General features: G+C 43.7%; 1 protein-coding gene and 1 long non-coding RNA gene across 2 annotated transcripts; one reads left to right on the forward strand and one right to left on the reverse strand.

Moving 5' to 3' along the window:
• Positions 1-11474: 11474 nt before the first annotated feature.
• On the reverse strand, positions 11475-15681 carry LOC146374407 (uncharacterized). The gene is made up of 3 exons (XR_014802311.1): positions 15490-15681; positions 13536-13666; positions 11475-12462 (listed from the first exon to the last, which is right to left on the reverse strand). It is a non-coding gene; the product is annotated as an uncharacterized LOC146374407 (long non-coding RNA).
• On the forward strand, positions 14307-16090 carry pou2af3 (POU class 2 homeobox associating factor 3). The gene is made up of 3 exons (XM_084951910.1): positions 14307-14349; positions 14781-15076; positions 15593-16090. The coding sequence occupies exons 2-3, from the start codon at positions 14903-14905 to the stop codon at positions 15935-15937; spliced, it is 519 nt and encodes a 172-aa protein (XP_084808036.1). The 5' UTR covers positions 14307-14349; positions 14781-14902; the 3' UTR covers positions 15938-16090.
• Positions 16091-19943: the final 3853 nt, after the last annotated feature.

A 19943-nucleotide genomic window follows, 5' to 3' on the forward strand; every position in this document is an offset into this window, starting at 1 on the left:
ACCTGATACCTTTGTCAAAATGGAAAGTTTTGATCCTAAAATCCTAAAAGTAGAGAACATGTCAGTCTCCAGCACAGCAGGAAAGGCGTCTGAGAGAGGAAAGCTCTGCCCCCCATTCTGAGTGAGCAGCTCTCAGTCTGAAGGCACTATGAAAATGTAGGACTTTCGGATGTGATAGGGCCTCGTTATTCAAGGCTTTGCAGGAAGGATTTTTAAATTTCCAGTACTCTCACTGCAGCACCTGAACCAACTGAAGGCAACAACCTGATGTTAATGACTTACAGTAGTCCCGCCTAGAAATAATGCATCCATGAACTAGTGTTTTAGCATCACTCTTTTTACAGATTATAGCAATCCTGCATATTTGTTCAGAGCCCGTCGAAGGACATATCCTGATCTGAAAGTTCCTCACAGTGTTGCTGGACATCAAGGTAATGCCATCCAGAGTCTAGTTCTAAGATCTTTAGGGCCACAGAAAATAACCTCATTGTTTTTTGGATACAGCACAAGGAAACTGTAGAACTTTATGTCTCAAAGTCACGGCTGCAGTATGAATAACTGATATGTGTCATCTGGCTTCAGGTAGGTGTTGTTTGCTGAGCAGGGGCATTCCTACTATTCAATGTTATTTCAGGATATAATACTATAAATCTTTTATCATAACCTTTATAACTGCATTATAAAATATGTATTATATAAAAAGATGTTTTTATATTTTTAAAAATGAAAAATGAAACCATTTTTGTAACATTAATTATCATTATAATTTAAACACTTTGACTGTAAATACATGTGACAGGGCAGACATCTTAACACATCAGTGAACCATTCTGAAACATGGAGAGAAAAAAGGCTGATGAAAGATGTTTTTGTAGATGATTTCTCTCCAAAAATATACAACTGTAAGTCACATAATTAGAGGACCAATAAGGGGACCTATTTAGCAGGATTTCCATATGAGCAATAGGGAGGATTTATTTGAAAGACTTTAAGCATTAAAAATGTATTCATGGAAAAACATCCAGTTAGTGTAGAAAATTATGTAGGTATGTATGTAAAAGTACGTTTTTCTAACAACATGCCAAAGAGAAGCACGTATAATGTGAATAGTATTGGTCCCAGCACCAAACCCTGTGGAGTGAGTAACTTCTGTGCATGAACAAGACTCCCCGTTTACATGTCCTTTAACACCAACAGTGTAGCCTCTGAACTGAATTATTGATCAGCCAGCTGTTTTCTATCTATTCTTTCAATAATTTCTTAAGGAAGTTTGATATTTGGCCTATATTTAGCTAAGACAGCTGGAAAAACAGTTTTTTGTGTATTTTCCAGTTCATGTACAAGGCTAAAAGTCAGGCTTTCAAATAACTGTGTAGGTATGTAGGTAGCGGCTGGTGCCAGGCAGGGGTCTGCACCTGTTCCCGCTTCTCGGAAGAAGGCAGCTGAGCCGGAAGTCGGAGCATGCACAGCAAAACCTACACAGCAAAAACCGGAGGTCACTGTGCCGGCCGGTCCAGTGGCATCCACGCCCAGAGGCCAGCGCACCATCTGGACTTGCCTCGCTTCCGCCAGAGACCATAGGGAAAATGTATGCTATGTCTTCTAATGATGCTGCCTAGGGGAAGCATGTATAATGTAAACAGAATTGGTCCTAGCACTGAACCCTGTGGAACTCCATAATTAACCTCAGTGTGTGAAGAGGACTCTCCATTTACATGCACAAACTGGATGGAGTCTATTAGATAGATATGATACAAACCACTGCAGTGCAGTACCTGTAACACCTACAGCATGTTCTAATCGCTCTAATAGGATATTATGGTTGGCGTATGGTTACATTGTAACCTTTGTTCTCTGAGTGAGAGTCTATCTCCCCGCTCCATTACATATTCCATATGTACGGGGTATGACCCCCACTTGGTTGTGGCGTATGGATACTTCTTTAAGACACTCCGGCTAGCCCAGCCACAGCCCACAGCTTACGTATAAAACAGTTGTGCAAACATGACACCGATGATAGTTTGATCAGAACACGTCTCCGAGTGGCCTGAAGGTGGAGAAATAATCTCTCACTTAGAGAACCAAGGTTACAATATAACCGTATGTTCTCTATCATATCGAGACTATCTCTCCAGTCCGTTACATATTCCATATGTACAGGGTAACTCTGTAACACACCCCGCTAGGAGACAGTGCAACCGAACCCACAGTGAACGTACCAACTTGTACGTATATACACTCCACCCCAGTCATGGCCTCGCCAGATGCAAAGGCCGAGCCGGGGGGCGGAGGCAACAGTTTGCAGATGCAAGACTGGCCCGAGCCGGTTCCACAAGGCGCAAGGACCGTGATAGAGCGGCCGCTCAAGGACAGCCCAAAAGACGCCAGGCCGACCGCCAGGAAGCATAGCACACCGAGCTACCAATGGGGGTCCCGCAGACAGAGAGTCAGGCAATACGGCAGGGGAGCACAGGCTACTAAGCCACTCGAGCACAGCAGCTAAGCTAACGGACTTGCTAAGGGAGATAGGGGGCTGGGGGGGGCAGCGTCCAGGGAGGCTGCCGAAACAAGCTCCCACAACGGACACCACTACCACTATCACACACACAGTCACACAGTACCACATGTAAGTACTACCAGTCAACCGCACACGCACAAACAAACAAGTGGAGATCAAACAATCACCGGTGTCACGTTTCCAAAGCCGTTTTATCTGTAAGCTGTGGGGCGTGGCCAGGCTATCCGGAGTGTCTTTTTTTTTTTTTTTTTTTTTGTGTCCCGTTTGGATCTTTAGCCATCAGAATTGTTGTCTTAAGGCCAAGAAAGATGCCAAGCCGATTTATTTTACCAAGTGGATCATCATGGCCTTGCCATATTGGTCCATTTGATTGACCTTTATTATAATTATGAATTTATTTTATTTTCGGTTGCTACAAACGGGACAGACATGACTGGGGGATAGGACAGGGAGAAAGAATGAAAGAAAGAGAGGGAGAGAAAGAAAACCAAAGGGGAGAAGAGACGGTGAGAAAGGGGGGAAGAAAGAAAGAAAAACAAACAAAACACCTGGATCACCTGTATGGAGAAAAAAAAAACAAGAGAGAAAGCAAACAAAAAAGAGCAACATAATAAAAAACAGCACCATCACAATAAACTAGCTAGCAGTAGATAACAGTAGATACTAAATATTAAACGATATTGTGCAGCACGCAAGATAGACAGCGCACAATGTGCTTTGAGGCAGCAACCCGTGTGTACACCTGTGTGCATACCTCTGTGGATCAGCATGCTTGTATTCCAAAGGTTTCTCCATGTAACGATCTGCTAGGGAGTGTGGGGAGCCATAGCCCCGTCCACCAGGGTATGAAGCAGGTATGGAGGAGATCCAGGCCCCAGATATCCAGAGGCCCCAGAGTACAAGGACCCGAGGAGGACCACCAAAAGGGGGGGGAACCGTGCCACCCTCCTGGGAAGAGCTGAGTAGAGCCCCAAACGAGAGGTCACCCAGCAGCTACGGAGCAGAGGCCAGAGGGGGTTGCAGTGGCGTGCCCGCGGGCTCTGCCGGCAGCCAGCTGTGCCAGAGAGGACCGAGCTTCAGGCCCAGAGGCCAGAGGCCTGAGGGCATCCCACCCCCCGGAAGGGGCCCAGCCGGGCCACAGGCGCCAGGCCCCGCCAATCGGCCATCAGGAGTGAGCCGGTACATACATGAGCGCCCAGCCCCAGACGACAAGGACCACCAACACACCAACGTCTGAGGGCATCAGCCACCGGCAGGGAGTGTGGTGAGGGGAGATAGGCCTCCGTACTTTAGAGGGCCTGAGATGTACCCAGAGAGGTTGAGTCTAAGACCCAACCTGACATATAGACACAGACGAACAGGCGCACGCAGACACAGACGTGCATTCCCACCCCCATATGCACAACCAAATACTCGGCACTCACCCAACGTGTAGACAGACACAAATAGACACTGCACAGACAGTCGCACTCCCCAAACATACTCTATATCCCAGGTCCAGGTACCCCCACCCCCAGAGGGGCAAGCCGCACCTAGACCCAGGAGATGTAACCCTTCTCTCTGGGGTGGAGGCAAGCGGACCACCTCCTTATCTGCAGTAGCAGGGAGGCCCCGCATCCCAGACCCCAGTCTGACGGCCAGCACCTCCTCCCAGCCCCCTAGCCCTGACGGCTAACAGAACCGGGGTGAGTGAAGACCTCAAACCTCCCTACGCCCGCTCATATGTAGTGTTGCTGTGTGCTGTTCTAAAGTGCATTTAAAACTCAGGAGAGCATGGTACTAGCTTCCTCTCAGAGAGCAGCACGGCTCCTCCCGAAAACCCTCAGTGTCTATATGCATTTAAAATTGAGGGTAGGGCACCAGCGCCAGAGGTGGGTTGGAGTACACCGACCATCCTCCGGAGTGTCTTAAAGAAGTATCCACACGCCACGACCAAGAGGGGGTCATACCCTGTACATATGGAATATGTAACGGAGTGGAGAGATAGTCTCGATATGATAGGGAACAAACGCTGCACTGAGGTCTAGCAGGACAAGCACAGAGATGAGTCCACTGTCAGAGGCCATAAGAAGATCATTTGTAACCTTCACTAAAGCTGTTTCTGTGCTGTGATGAGCTCTGAAACCTGACTGAAACTCTTCAAATAAACCATTCCTCTGCAGATGATCTGTTAGCTGTTTGACAACTACTCTTTCAAGGATGTTTGATATGAAAGGAAGGTTGGAGATTGGCCTATAATTAGCTAAGACTGCTGGGTCTAGAGATGCTTTTTGAGTAAAGGTTTAACTACAGCCAGCTTGAAGGCCTGTGGTACATAGCTGATTATTAGAGATAGGTTGATCATATTTAAGATCGAAGAATTAATTAATGGCAGGACTTCTTTGAGCAGTTTTGTAGGAATGGGGTCTAAAAGACACGTTGATGGTTTGGAGGACGTAATTATTGAAGTTAACTCAGAAAGATCAATTGGAGAAAAAGAGTCTAACTTAACATCAATGGTACTAAGAGTAGCTGTAGATAATATTACATCTGTGGGATGATTACTGGTAATTTTTTCTCTAATGATAAAAATTTTATTTGTGAAGAAGTTCATGAAGTCATTACTAGTTAACGTTAAAGGGATGGTTGGCTCAACAGAGCTCTGACTTTGTCAGCCTGGCTACAGTGCTGAAGAGAAACCTGGGGTTGTTCTTATTTTCTTCAATCAGTGATGAATAGTAAGATGTTCTGGCTTTGCGGAGGGCTTTCTTATAAAGCAGCAAACTATTTCTCCAGGCTAAATGATGATCCTCTAAAACCAATTGAGTCTAATAACAGACTAAATGCCATGTTGAGGCTGTCATTTTTAGCATCTACATGGATGTTAAAATCACCCACAATAATTATTTTATCTGAGCTGAGAACTAAATTAGATATAAAGTCTGAGAAATCAGACAGAAACTCTGTGTAAGGCCCAGGTGGACGATAGATGATAACAAGTAAGACTGGTTTCTGAGTTTCACAGCTGGGGTGGACAATGTTAAGCATCAGGCTTTCAAATGAATTAAAAGTCTGTCTGGGTCTTTGGTTGATTAATAGGCTGGTGTGAAAAATTGCTGCCACAACTCCCCCTCGGCCTGTGCTTCGAGGTTTCTGGTAGTTAGAATGACTCGGGGGTGTTGATTCATTTAAACTAACATAATCATCCTGCTGCAACCAGGTTTCTGTAAGGCAGAGTAAATCAATTTGTTGATCAATTATTAAGTCATGTACTAACAGAGATTTGGAGGAGAGAGACCTAATATTTAATAATCCACATTTCACTGTTTTACTCTTTGGTTCAGATGTGGATACTGTATTGTTCTTTCTTTGTAATTGTTTATGTTTAAGTTGTTTGTTGCTGGTTTTTAGTTTGTTTTTTGTCTTTTTGGAAGCTAACACAGTTTCTATGGAGATGGGTTTTTGGGGGGGTAGCAGGAGGAGAGAAGCTGCAGAGAGGCGTGTAAGACTGCAACTCTGCTTCCTGGTCCCAACTCTGGATAGTCATATTTTGGGGGGTTTAATAAATTTGTCCATATTTCTAGAAATGAGAGCTGCTCCATCCAAAGTGGGATGGATGCCGTCTCTCCTAACAAGACCAGGTTTCCTCCAGAAGGTTTGCCAATTATCTATGAAGCCCACATCGTTTCTGGGACACCACTCAGACAGCCAGCAATTTAAGGAGAACATGCGGCTAAACATGTCACTCCTGGTCTGATTGGGGAGGGGACCAGAGAAAACTACAGAGTCCGACATTGTTTTAGCAAAGTTGCACATCGATTCAATATTGATTTTAGTGACCTCCGATTGGCGTAACCGGGTGTCATTACTGCCGATGTGAATTACGATTTTACTGAATTACTTTTACCCTTAGCCAGCAGTTTTAAGTGTAAGCATTAATTAGATAAGAGGAACAGACCTGAGAATGGCTCTGTACCAGATGGCATCAAATACTGCTGGATCAGTGACAGGTATGCAGGCATAGGGCATTTAAAGCTTTATACCTGCACAGTTTCTGCATCACAAGCAATATGATATGTTTGTATGTCATACTGTTGCTGTCACTGTAACAGTAGTGGAACCAGAAGATTTTTGTGTTGGTGACCAGAATGAGACCATGACTGACATTTGGTTGGGACAGACACCGATTAGTTGTTCATTGATTCTTTGTAGAGTCTAGGAAAAATAGCATCTCTGTATAAGAAAGCAACTCACTCACCCACTCTTTCTCATGAAGGCATAGATGCTCAGTGCATCATGTGGATTCGTGCTAACCTGTTCTGGGTTAAGCTGAATTGATGCCATGGCCAACAAATTCACAAAAGGGTTCTGCTAGAAAACCAGTGGTAAAAGGATGGAACTTTAGTTTGAGTGCGTCCATTGAACTGTGATGGGCTTTACCCACTGGCTCTATCTGGTAGCAATGGAAGGGACATGGAAAAAGAAAGACGGCAATGAGCAGGTCATGGATTAAAATCTGTGGGAGAATTCAGCAACAGCAAAGACGCCCGTTATTACAATAACAAAGCAACGATAGGGTAAAACACTGTTTGTGGGCAATTGGTTTCATTTAGCTTTAAACAGTTTTTATGTCCTGACTGTTGGAGTTATCCACAAGCAGCAGACATCATGCTGATTAATATCTCACAGGTAATAACGAACACGCTACAGTTGTTAAAACGTTGATATAAATATCATTAATGCATCATTGTATTGCAAAGCTGTGTGTGATGTTAGGAGCCCAAACACACAGCGCTGTGGGAGAGTGTGACTTCTGTACAGAGCGTTGCTGGTGTTGCTTTTCAGCCTCTCCCAGCTACAACTCATGTTTTGTGTTTAATTTTGTTGTTCTTGCTTCTAGTTTGAGTCACCGTGTCCTCCGTGTGTTCCACGTGTCATATTCATTCAGTCTATTTCTCAGTGTCAGGTCTGCATCTTTGTGAACTGTCTCATGTTTCCTGTTTTATTTTGATAGTCCCTGTCCTGTGTGCAGTGTGTCTGGTTTTGCTTCCCCTTGTCATGTTATGCCTAAATGATCCCAGCTCTGTCTCTCCTGTCTCCAATTCCCTGATTACGCCGGTGTGTATTTAAGCCCTGTTTTCTCCTTGCTCTGTGTTGTGTCGTACCCTCATTATGCTGTAACGGCCCTAAAAATCTTAGAAATATGGTCTCTAACCAGATTCATACTCTGGATGGCATTACCTTGGCCTCCAGTAACGCTGTGAGGAACCTTGGAGTCATTTTTGACCAGGACATGTCCTTCAACGCACATATTAAACACATATGTAAGACTGCTTTCTTCCATTTGTGCAACATCTCTAAAGTTAGAAATATCCTGTCTCAGAGTGATGCTGAAAAACTAGTTCATGCATTTATTACTTCCAGGCTGGACGACTGTAATTCATTATCATCAGGAAGTCCTAAAAACTCCCTGAAAAGCCTTCAGCTAATCCAAAATGCTGCAGCAAGAGTCCTGACAGGGACTAGAAAGAGAGAGCAGATTTCTCCTGTTTTGGCTTCCTGTTAAATCCAGAATTCAAAATCCTGCTCCTCACATACGAGGTCTTAAATAATCAGGCCCCATCTTATCTTAATGACCTTGTAGTACCATATCACCCTATTACTGCGCTCTGCAGGCCTACTTGTTGTTCCTAGAGAATTTAAAAGTAGAATGGGAGGCAGAGCCTTCAGTTTTCAGGCCCCTCTTCTGTGGAACCAGCTTCCAGTTTGGATTCAGGAGACAGACACTATCTCTTGAATCATATCTGTTATTAACCTCTGTCTCTCTTCCACAGCATGTCTTTATCCTGTCTTCCTTCTCTCACCTCAACCAATCACAGCAGATGGCCCCACCCCTCCCTGAGCCTGGTTCTGCTGGAGGTTTCTTCCTGTTAAAAGGGAGTTTTTCCTTCCCACTGTCGCCAAAGTGCTTGCTCATAGGGGGTCAAATGATTGTTGGGTTTTTCTCTGTATGTATTATTGTAGCGTCTACCTTACAATATAAAGCGCCATGAGGCGACTGTGGTTGTGATTTAGCGCTGTGTAAATAAAGTTGAATTGAACTGTGTGTTTCCTCTGTGGTCCTTGAGGAGTCCTAGTTCTAGTTTTAGTTCACGCTCTTGTGTTTGGATCGTTTGTGCTGCAGCAGTGAAGCTGCCTCTTCAGTTAACTTTTTAAGTTTGAGTCCTGCATTTGGGTCCACATGCTGCCTGCGAATTAGCCGAAACCATGACAAGAAACAAACACACTGGGTTACATTAATGTATGTGGTGAACACTTTGGAAGAAATCTACAGGTTGTCGTGAGACCTGGAGAGAGAATGTCTGACTAACAAATGATTTAATGAAAGAAGTTAAAGCCTAAAATAAATAAATGAATAGTGACAAACAAAAGTATTCCTCTGTACTTGAATTAAGAAGGGTTTATGTTACAATAAATGTTCATGTGAGAATGTGCTAAAGACAAATCTAACTGAATTAGAATTAAACAAACTGAACGAAACATGAAGTGAATTATATCCATGTGAATGTTCAAATGTGATGTAGATGTGACTTCCCTTTGTTAAGAATAACAAGGCAAATGTAATTAAGAGATTTAAACGTTTAAACTTTGTGCTAAATCAGAGAGAGTGAGAGAGATAAGGTGTGAATGGACATCAAATGATTTAACTTCAGCAGTTTTATTGGATGGCCAAAATGTGAAGCTGTGACGTCAAGTAGGAGAGGGAGGAGTAAAAGTGGGGTGTAAAAGAGATTCAGGGTTCAAGTTGTGGACATTCACTTTTTAACCTTTAGTGAAACAGTAAAAGTCTGAGGATTATTCTTATTATATCCGAGCCATAATAAAATAATCTTTCCTTGGAGCCTGCTGTCTAGGCTACTACGGCTAGCAAGTGCCATAATCAATATGGCAGCTACCGTTGCCAAGTGGGACCGATAGGACTCGACCTGCGAGGTTACTCAGGCTGCCTCACCTGGATGATTTCAAGCTAGTTATTGCTGGGCGAGTCCCCTCACCCACATGCTGCATTATCTCACAGGATCAGGAATTAGGACTGTTTTTTTTTTTTTTTTTATCAGAGAGCGAAATTAACTTCCTAGATGCAGTCGTGATGCATGCTCAATCATCCAGGTAAGTAAATCTCCAAAAGCTGATTTTCATTGCAGTCAGCTGAGACTGAAGAAGTCACCTGGATGAGTGACGAAATGTTTCTCCCACAAAACGCTACGTCCTGATGAACAGAATCCACTTTTGGAGATTCCTATATGCAGGTTTTTTTGTGGGCCTTGCAGATTGACCAAAAACAAACCAACAAAAAAAGATACAGTCAAGCATTCAGTGTTTGAGTAAATGTAAAATATGATAAAACAAACTAAAATCTCACACAGGAAAGTGACCGAACCCAGATCATGTGAAGCTTTGTACTGAGACACACTTAAAAGAAATCTCTTCAGTGTTGTGAAGGAGAAAAAAATCCAGGTCATATCTGGTCTAATCACATGGTTCATTTAATACTGTCGATACATGGTTGCTTTAATCATTCACTGCACCTGTTTCTTTATGATTCTTCTATTGTGGGTTTTTTGTGTGTGTTTTTGCAGAATTAAGGCAGTTTTCTATTTTCTTTCATTGCAGGGCATCTGAACTCTCAGGGCCACCGTAGCTGGGCTGTTGGATACAAAATATCCTAATTTCATGCTGACTCTATCCTACCTGTGGGTAGGATTTGGGTACAAAGATGTCTTTTGTTTCTTCTTTAAACATGAAATTTTAGTAATTGGGATGAAGTGTGTGGAGGGCTGAAGCCATCAAAAAGAGTCTGATAGGAAACAAACCACAAAACCAAAAAACATTCCATGTTATGTTCCGGATATATCAAAAGTTTTTGTAGGACGAGCAAATGGTGTCAACTTTTAAATCCTTACTTCATTTTTCATTTGTCTGTTTATCCTGTTTATTTTACCTTCAAATGTGCTGTGTTATTTGCTGAAGTGTTTTCCAGTCGGCTGACAGTGTGGAGGAGAGAGTTTCAGCAGTGAGTGTCTGCAGCCCTCTGCAAAACACGGTGGAAGTGTTGTCATGGTTTGATGGCTTCATCAGAAAAATGAAATTATTAATGAGGAAAACTATAATTAGATTTTGATCATGCATTACATCTGGACGTGAGACTGATTGATAACAGTTTCATTTTTCAACATGTGATCACAAAAAAAACTGCCAGTGCACAAAAATATACCATGAATGCACACCATCATGTGTGTGTGTGTGCGTGTGTGCGTGTGTGTGTGTGTGTGTGTGTGTGTGTGTGTGTGTGTGTGTGTGTGTGTGTGTGTGTGTGGGGAAAGGCAGAATGCTTTCATAGACATTTCCATTTGTGGCCTCTAGGTGGAGCCGCTGCGCCGCGGCTGCAGGAGGGGGCGCTGTGAGAAGAGGCGGACAATGCTGGGCGTAGCGGAGAGGAAACGGGGATGTGCAGAGAAGACAGCACTTTGTTTAAAGCAGGATGCACAAAGATTGGTTTTAATGGACGAATAGAAATGATGATGATGATGATGATGATGTGTTAGCACTTATCAGTTTTTAATCAGTTTGCTGTTCTTATGGCGCGAGGACGCCCTAATAATCTAACAATGTTACTGCAGCATCTATGATGAATAATGTCATAGATGCTGCAGTCATAATCAAGCTTTGTGTTATTATTACTGTAATAAATGTAATAATATTCATAGATCCGGGTCTTAATTCACATATTTTGACCGGTTTATGGCACAATTTTATTTTGGATGCATTTATCCAAGTGTGATGAATGTAACGTTGATGTAGTTGAGTTCATTTTGTCTTCTGACCTTCGCACCACAAACAGTCTGAGAAATAAAATACACTCGAAGTGTAGTGTAAGGGACTTCAGTGCAAAGAATGAGCTACAATGTTTGTTTTTAGTTTCGTTATTTATTCATTTATTTATTTATTTGCTCGATTTCAACACAGATTTGATAGAAAATTTAAAATAATAACTGTTTTTGATCATAATGATCATAAATCATAATGCTGGGGGAGTTAAACATTTCAAAGGCCGGTTCTTAAACGGCACACTTTGTGCCGGGCGTCCTTACCGGAAACCTTTGATCCTGGAACTCATTTTTATTTTCATGAAAATATAACACCGACAGAACTGTGCGTGAAGCTGCCGAGTCTCTCTCCCTGTTCTCCCAGCAGGTGTGAGCACTCTGATGGAGCTGGAGGCCCTGCCATGCCAACGAGGGCTGTTGGCCCTTGCCACACCCACTTTCCCTCTTTGCCACTTTTAATGTATTTTTTGTGAAATAAACTTTAAAAAATGCGTGACTAGGCTAAACGCGAGGTTTGAGGTGAAACGCGCTCTTAAGGTTGCACGGAAGCAGTCGTGGGTGCTGCAGTGCTAAGTGAAGGGGCTGATGCTGGGATAGTGCAAAAGGAGGGTAAAATGAATAAAAGTGCATTTTTTTCGAGGTTAAAGTGTAAAATACTAATATATGAGATTAAAGTGGATTTAATAGAGTGTTCATGCTTAGTGATTTTACTGAAAATCGATTTGAGAGAGTTGCCTCTGAATATTCAAATGGTAAGTAACGCGCAATCAAATCATTGTCAAATCATTGAGTTCTAGGGGTTTTAAATAGAGGGAATGGAGGGAGAAAATCTCAAACTAATATGTCCCCAGCTCTATTACAATCATTCTGTATGCTGTGGCTCTGCTGTAAGACATTTGTGTTGCTATTTTTGGAGACTTTTGCAGAAATTTCGTTCTTGGCCATTTTGCTGAGGCAGAAAAGGACATTGTTGAGTCCCTCAGCTCTTCTCCAGGAATCATCTCTCCATCCAAGCCATCATGTCCGGTGAGTTTCACCTCGGATTTTCTTCAGGAAATCATTTTCTTGCATTTTTCCCTGTTTGGAAGACAAGGAGGGGGGGGGGAGAGTAATGTAGAGTTTATTGGAAATATTGAAAGCACACGATTCGTGTGTTTAAGTGGAGTGCTCACCCCCCATAAATGCCCACTTCTTCCCATATTTAAATTAAAGTAGAATGGGCTAAATTAAACTTCCACGTGTAGAATAACTTTAATGCCACCTGATTCCACCTGTTTGTGTAGCGTTCTCCACTCAAAGACTTCTCCAAGCTTCACTGACGTTTATGGCTTTACTGTGTGTTATAGTTCTCCCGACTGTCGTCTGTGTCGGAGATGATCATTTTTAAAGATCATTTTAAGTTTGGAAAAATTTAACTGGAAGTCTCGCGGGCTGTGTGGTCGGGCTGTCTGTGCGCAACAGGGTGTTCTGTGTGTTCGAGTGGGATGTGTCTGCCTTTCGTTTTGGCCAGCGTCTGCCACATTTAAGACAAATCATAAAGTAGCATTTCTCTGTATGAATATTTATCAGATGAGGTTTCATCTCTTAACACATTCTCTAAAATGTTCGCACCCCTGAATGCTTTAAATATCGCCTTTAGGCCTAAATCGCCCGCACCTATACGAGGCGTTCTTTCACCGTATCTTAATCAAGCTTCAAGTAAGGAAGAAAAAAACTGCCAATTACTCCCATTGCCTTTAACTGTCAGGCGTTCGTGGTGGGGGGCAGGGGTGATTTGAATAAAGTAACGGAGATTGGTGTAGAGCTCGGGGTTTTGAATTGTAAACAGCACCGGGCTGAAATCGCCTCGAAATTTTTCCATAACGACCTGATCAAACTTTCACTAAGTGACCGCGCACGTGCACCACGCGGCAGACTCGTTTCCTTGAAAACTGTGGCAGCGCTTCGATCCAAAAGCGCAGATCAGCGGCTCCTTCTAGTTTCGAAATTTTGTTCCGTTTTGGTCGCGGATCGCTTTGCTGACTCTTTGTCTGCGCGCTTCAGCTTTAACCTCATCCCACCGTGCCAGGCAAACTTCTCTTTCATCTCCTCGCCTATTTTTATTTACTTTACATTCATTCGATCGTATATGCGTAATAAAATCTACTTACTTTAACGCGTTAAGAGCCGATTTCTTCTGCCTCTGACTGGGGCGTGGCAGCTCGGGGCTGCAGGGTGCAGTGAAAACGTCTCCCGACCGGGAGGCTCCGGGGAGGGGATCAGCGGGAGTAACACTCAGAAACTAGGAGCGGTGGAAACGACCTTTAAGCACCGGTGATAAAATAGGATCTTTGGATAATTCAAAGCACTTCGTTATATTCTTTTACAAAATCTCAAAAGACAATCTTTCAGCAGTTTATTAGAATGTAGCGACCCTTCATGGAGCGATTTCAGTTTACTGGAAACAAAATAAGCTGTGATGTATAAGAAAAGGCTTTGTGGTGCTTTACTGGGGGAGCAGGGAGAGGGAGGAGAAGAGTATACGACTAGTTTAGTTTGCTTTAAGAGGAGATTACTGCGCATGAGTGACACACTGTGCTCTTCATTAAGATCAACTGAAGGTGTACCCGGGGGTCCGGGTGAAGATCACGGTCAAGGAGTTGCTGCGGAGGCACAGAGAGAAGGAGGCCAACAACAAGAAGCTTAATGCGGTAACTCCTCCCTCCCCCACGCCTCTTTACCCTTGTCCCCTGCTCTCAGTCTCACTTTTTTTCTGCTGAGAAGAATACCGCTCTGTGCAAGCCTGCACCTGTAAATCACTGATAGCCCGTTTTATCAAAATAAGCCACTCAACTCATTTACAGGAAAACAGCCATTAATAATCTGGTATCGCCTCCCCCTCCTCTTTATTTCTCTTTCTTCCTGATCAGCAGATACATCAGGCTTGCTTGGAACTACAGGAGCTTCGCGCGTCCACTTTCCAAAGTAGGTTTGTCCACCCAGTGTGCTAAAATACATCCCAGAAAGACACACATGCACTACAGCGGCCTGCCCTATGCGTCACAGTCTGATGATCTTAATCAAGTTTGTTTGTTTGTTTGTTTGTTTGTTTGTTTGTTTGTTTGTTTGTTTTGAGGGGGGTCAAAAATTCTGTAAAATAAACATATAAATATGCATCAATTATTGAGGACGCCTTTTTCAGTTGGACGGGGGGCAAGAGGCATTCAGATTTCAGAGGGGTGGAGTTCCGCCGTGGTCTTTTAGACCACGCCCTTTCAAAGTGGTCGCAGATATATCCTGGTCCGTGATTAAATGATAAGCAATGATTAACCCAGAGCGTGTGATTCGCTTGTTTTCATCGCATGTGTTTGTATTCTGGATATTTTCGGTCTGACTGTTACACTGAATCTCGGCAGGTGGCCATGTGGCTCCTCCTCCCTCTGTCCCCCCAGCTGAAGCCAGCAGCTGCGGGTCGCTGGCCCTCCAGTTTCGAGCCACCATCTCGTTCCCAGTCCCTGACAGCGCGTGCAACATCCAGATGCAGGAGTGCGGCATCCAGGTGCAGCAGCAGCAGCAGTTTGGGGATGTGATGTTGCCCGGCAACGGATACGGTGGTACCACCTACGACACCCCTCTGCCTCCTTTTCCAGCCTCCCCTCAGCCTTGGTACCACGGACTGTCCTCAGATGCGGACTACTACGGCCAGGGGATGGTAAGTCTCAGCTGGCACCAACGAAACACCGTCATTAAAGAAATAGTCAGAAACTGGGATTTCTTTAAACTTCAAGTTTGTGACAAAACGGAAAAATTTCCTAGTTTTTCTGTTTGTGACCAAAATTTAAAGATTGTTTTAAAAGCATTGATACAAGCAATAGCAATGCGTTTATTTGGAACAGAGGTTTGGTGTGGTGGTCGTTTATTTCCACAAACACTGTCAGTGTTTGCGTTCAGCATGTAGTGGATAGGTTTGTGTGGATATATTTGAAGGAGCTAGTCTTGCTTTGACTGTGATTACAGCTGTTTGTGTTTGATAAAATGATCTGTCTGGCAGGATAAACAGCTGCATGTCAGTTTTGTAAGCTGTCTGCACACAAATGAATGCATTAAATCAAAAACACCACTCACAAGTGTTCCTGGTGAGCCCTGGGCCTAGCTTTGGTTGGATGACCACCATGTGGCACACCTGCAGTCCTGCCCAAAGTAATTTCGATGTCCTCCTCTCTTTCAGGCCCCTTGCTCCTCATTGGAGTCACTGACTTTCTGCAACCCTGTGGATCCAAACACTTATTCCCCACAGGACTCCTTCTCTTCCTCCTCCTCCTCCTCATGCTATGACTCGCCCACCAGAATGGAGTCAAGCTTCAGCCCACAGCAATACCACTATCAGCAGTGTGGCCCCCAGGAATATTACAGCTTGCCACACTGCTGGTCAGGCCAGCAGGAGAGCCCCCCCACCCCAGAATGCGCACCTTACTTTGCTCCCACAGACTATCCCCAGGTGTATCCTGTAGAAGACAGCTGTTTCCAGAAGGATTTCCCACTGAGCTCTGAGATGTGCTACAATGCTTTATGATGAGACCGTGAACAGTATTACTTTGTATCCTGACTGTAAATACGATTTGGCTCAGAGAGGTTGTTTGCTTTGCATTTCACTTTGTCTGCTTTACTTTAATCAATTCATTTGTAATAAAAACGAAATGATATATTTTCATACGCTAATTTTTTGCTGCACAAAATAAAAATGTGTAAAAGTCAGCACTGTGCTTGTAATGTGCGCTTGTCTATTGCAGAGTTTCCACTGTAAAAGTCGGGATGTTTGCTTCAGCCAGCAGGTTCAGACTTCACCCTGTGAACATGCCCTGTAGCCACAGGTAACAAATAAAAGTGAAAAATGTGGGAAGAGTGTGAAAGTAAATATCACAGGCTGATAACATGTCAGGGCTGAACTGAGCTGTAACGCAACGATTGGAAATGAAGGCAAGGAAACGTCTGAGATTTGACTTTGGCCTGCAGGGAAGTATTTCACTGGGAGTTCAGAGATCAAAGGAGAACAGATTAACAGACAAAGCCGACTCACAGTGGCTGCAGCTCAGCTAACAGAGCAGGACGTCTACTAACCAGAGGGTTGGTTTGGCTTTTTCAAGAATCCTTGAGCTCCGAGTTATGATAATGCCTTCGCTGGAGTCGCTGTGTGTGAATGAGACTGGTATTTAAAAAGTACTTTGACTCCTCAGACAGGTGTCAGTCCATTTATCTGATTTTTTCAACAAACTCTCAATAATTTCTCCAGTCTGGGAAACAAACACTGTTGAAGCACGCTGCAACCCCCTCTTATTATACTTACAGGTTTTACATGTACGCAGCTCAGCCAGTTTATTAGGCTACCTGTCAAAAAACAAGAAATTCAGTAAATGGACTGTTTTTCTACTCTGAGCACTTTTGTCCTGTTTAGTGCTTTCGATCTAACAAACACACACACACACACACACACACACACACACACACACACACACACACACACTGCATGTTAGTAGGTGAGCTGCTCTACCACCAGAGCTACAGCCACCGTGTAACTGACCAATGTGGATTATTACACTTAATAGTCACTCAGTAGATACTTACTGCTTAATATTTGTATTACCTCAAGTTTTCCCTCGTGCAACACTGAATTAATGAATATTTAATAACAAATTTTCATGTTGCATGAAAATGGGAAGAAAAAGAAATAAGAAATAATCCCACGCAAAGCTTTTTTAATGCCTGACCGATTTTACTCGAGTTCATCTAGAGCAGGCCTTTGGCTCAGTGTCACGAATGATTATTAGATACATAAAGCAGCTGCCAAACTATGTAAAACATCTTTCTGCTGCTATCTTATGTCTTTAAAATGGCAAGTTGAATCTCGTTATGAAAGCGGATGCGTGTGTTTGGTAATTTATAGACAGGTTGTTCTTGAATCTTTGTGCCAAACTTAATCATGGAGCATGGAAAAGGTTTTCCAAGTATTTGTCTGCTAAAACAAACAAACAAACAAAAGAAAGAAAGAAAGAAATCATAAAATTCTGGATTATTTTGTTACTTCCTGGTCGCACTTCAAACCTAGCTCACTTGAAACTAGTGTCTCAAACTAACACAATAAACGAGGAGTGCGTGCTCCAAAGATCCTGTTGGCAGGCGTCCCTTTCACTTCCGCTGAGCCAGCTTATGTGGAAATCCCCTTGGAGACAAGGGTGATAAGTGTGAAAAATAACCTAAAACATTTAGGCTGGAGCAGAGCGCCTCAATCAGCTTTATTAAGTGGCAGTGGCATTTCTGCATGCCGACAAAGACAAAACTTTATATGCCATCATATTCCAGGAACCACGATAACTTCTACCAGTGTAAAGTCTTTATCCATTTACAAGCTAAATGTGCAGGAAACCATTGTTCTCTTAGTTACTGAGTTACAGGATGTGAGTGTGTCCACGCACTCTGCACGGCCCAACAAAGACACCGTGCCAACTCGTCCAAGTGCAAAGAAAACACATGAGCATGGGAAGTCTGCAAGCCTATACTTTCTGTTCTTTGAATCTTGCCTCTGGATTTGCCATAAATCATCAAAAGGAATCTGGACTAAAAGTGAAATGAATGAAAAAAGGAAATATTTTCAAACAAAAACTGTAAGCAAGAAAAAACACTCTGGAAGCTAAAACCAAAAGTCAAAATGGAACAAAACAAACTAATAAGAAAATACAAAAGTGTGATAACTGCACAGTGTGGGCTAGTTAACCCTAACCCTACCACTCGAGTCAATAACCGTAAACAACTGTCACGGTTTGCCATGGCAGACCGTGGGGGGTGTAGGGAAGGAGGACCCAGGCGCGGTGCTCTGTGTGCGAACAGTGCGTTTATTTACAGTGTGGTACAAAACAACAATAAATCCCCGTGTTCTCCCCAGACTCCCGTGTCGTGTCCTCCTGGTGCTCTCTGCTCTCGTGTCTGCACTCCCGGTGCTCGCTGCTCTTCAGGCCTTCCACGCTCCTCCTGCGGGAAACAATAGCGGCAGCTGTCAGGACACTAAACAATGGCAGGCATGCACTAACTCAGTTCAACTGGATGACTAACGTGGAGACTCATGCAATGATCCCACGCCGGTGGGAGCTCCAAGACTCTCTTAAGTAGCTCCCCCGACGAGGCCTGATCAGCCGCAGGTGCGTGGCTTCGGGTGTGGCCAGTCCCCCAGCAGGGCCACACCCACCAGGCCCAAAGGCGCCTGCAAACCAGTGTTCATACACACACACACACACACACACACACACAAGCACGGAGAAAGAGCAGCAGCAACACCAAAAATACATATAATGTCACCAGTCCATGACTGCCCAGGGATCCTGGGCCACCCAGACCCAGGACCCTGACAACAACAGGCTCCATGTTTTTCTTCTGTAACTGTCGAATCCTCATCGTCTAATATTATAATAAGAACATTTTAATCGATAAGTATGACCCACGCTTCCACAGTGTGAAGGAAAAACAACAGCAAAGAGAAGAAAGTGATGCACATCCATCAGACGGACCTTTCCACAGACGCACTGATGTTTCTATAAACTGTACAGTTTAGTTGTTGGAGTTTACTTTGGCTTCATTTTTCAGCCCTGGGGTTGCAGCTTATATTTAACTGGTCCAGTATTATTCATACTGCCGATCAGGTCAGAAACCCTTTTTTTAAGGTAAGGTAATGAACGCCACTTTAGGTGAAAGCGCTCAGGCACATATAAAAGCACTGTATGAATGTGATCAGGTGAATGAGACTCGTGGTACGAAGTGCTCTGAGGGCCTAAAGTGAGTAGAAAGAAGTCACAGGTTTGCTCTTTAGGCTCTAGTTTCAGGGTTTTGTTTATTTTTATAGTCTTTTGCTCTAAGGTGGAGCTGCTGTATCCACCCATGGACTGGTTCTTTACACACCTGTTTCTCACCGACATGGTGACAGTCAGGCCTCCTTGGTCGTCCTGGTCTCCTGCCCTTGTGCCTGTGTAACCTGTTTTCTTTGCCAAGTTGTTCTCAGAAATCACCGGGCTTCTTATTGCTGAGTAACGTATGCACCATCAGCCACTTCTGCCAGTTTTGCCGTCCCAGCTCAGTCTGTTGCAAGAGGAACAACTTACACGCTCTCCACCTACGATCAGTGACTGTGACTGTATCAGGAGTAAATGAGCATGCTTACGCATGTTTGTGTGTTAAGTTCAGTTTTATCTAAAGAACGCCAAATCACCACAATAGTCACCTCACCCCAAGCCTCCCCTCAGGCTTGGGGTGAGATTTTATCCAGATTCCAGTCATTTTTGCCTCTTGTGTAAAGGAGAGTCGGAAAAGAAAACAGAGGTATGACCCTTCATATCTCGTTTATCTGAAAGCAACAGACACAAAATGCACACATAGTCTCCTCTCCTCTGCCTACAGCATGTTACATATGTGGCTGACCACATCATGGTGTCCGTCCACTGGGTCGCTTGCCTATATTTTAATGACACACTTGTAAAATCCTAATTTTTAGACCGTGCATCAAGAAGGAGCTCTAGTGAAACAGTCTGTGCCAAATC

The sequence above is a fragment of the Perissodus microlepis genome, chromosome 14 (assembly GCF_051167445.1).
Source record: "Perissodus microlepis isolate ML-2025 ecotype Zambia chromosome 14, ASM5116744v1, whole genome shotgun sequence".
Taxonomy (NCBI): Eukaryota; Metazoa; Chordata; class Actinopteri; order Cichliformes; family Cichlidae; genus Perissodus; species Perissodus microlepis.

What these genes read in the sequence shown, in the direction of transcription:
- pou2af3 (XM_084951910.1), top strand. Translation starts at nt 14,903, where the DNA reads ATGCAGGAGTGCGGCATCCAGGTGCAGCAGCAGCAGCAGTTTGGGGAT. An exon ending in ACTACTACGGCCAGGGGATG is followed by an intron (nt 15,077 to 15,592) that starts GTAAGTCTCAGC and finishes CCTCTCTTTCAG; the next exon opens with GCCCCTTGCTCCTCATTGGA.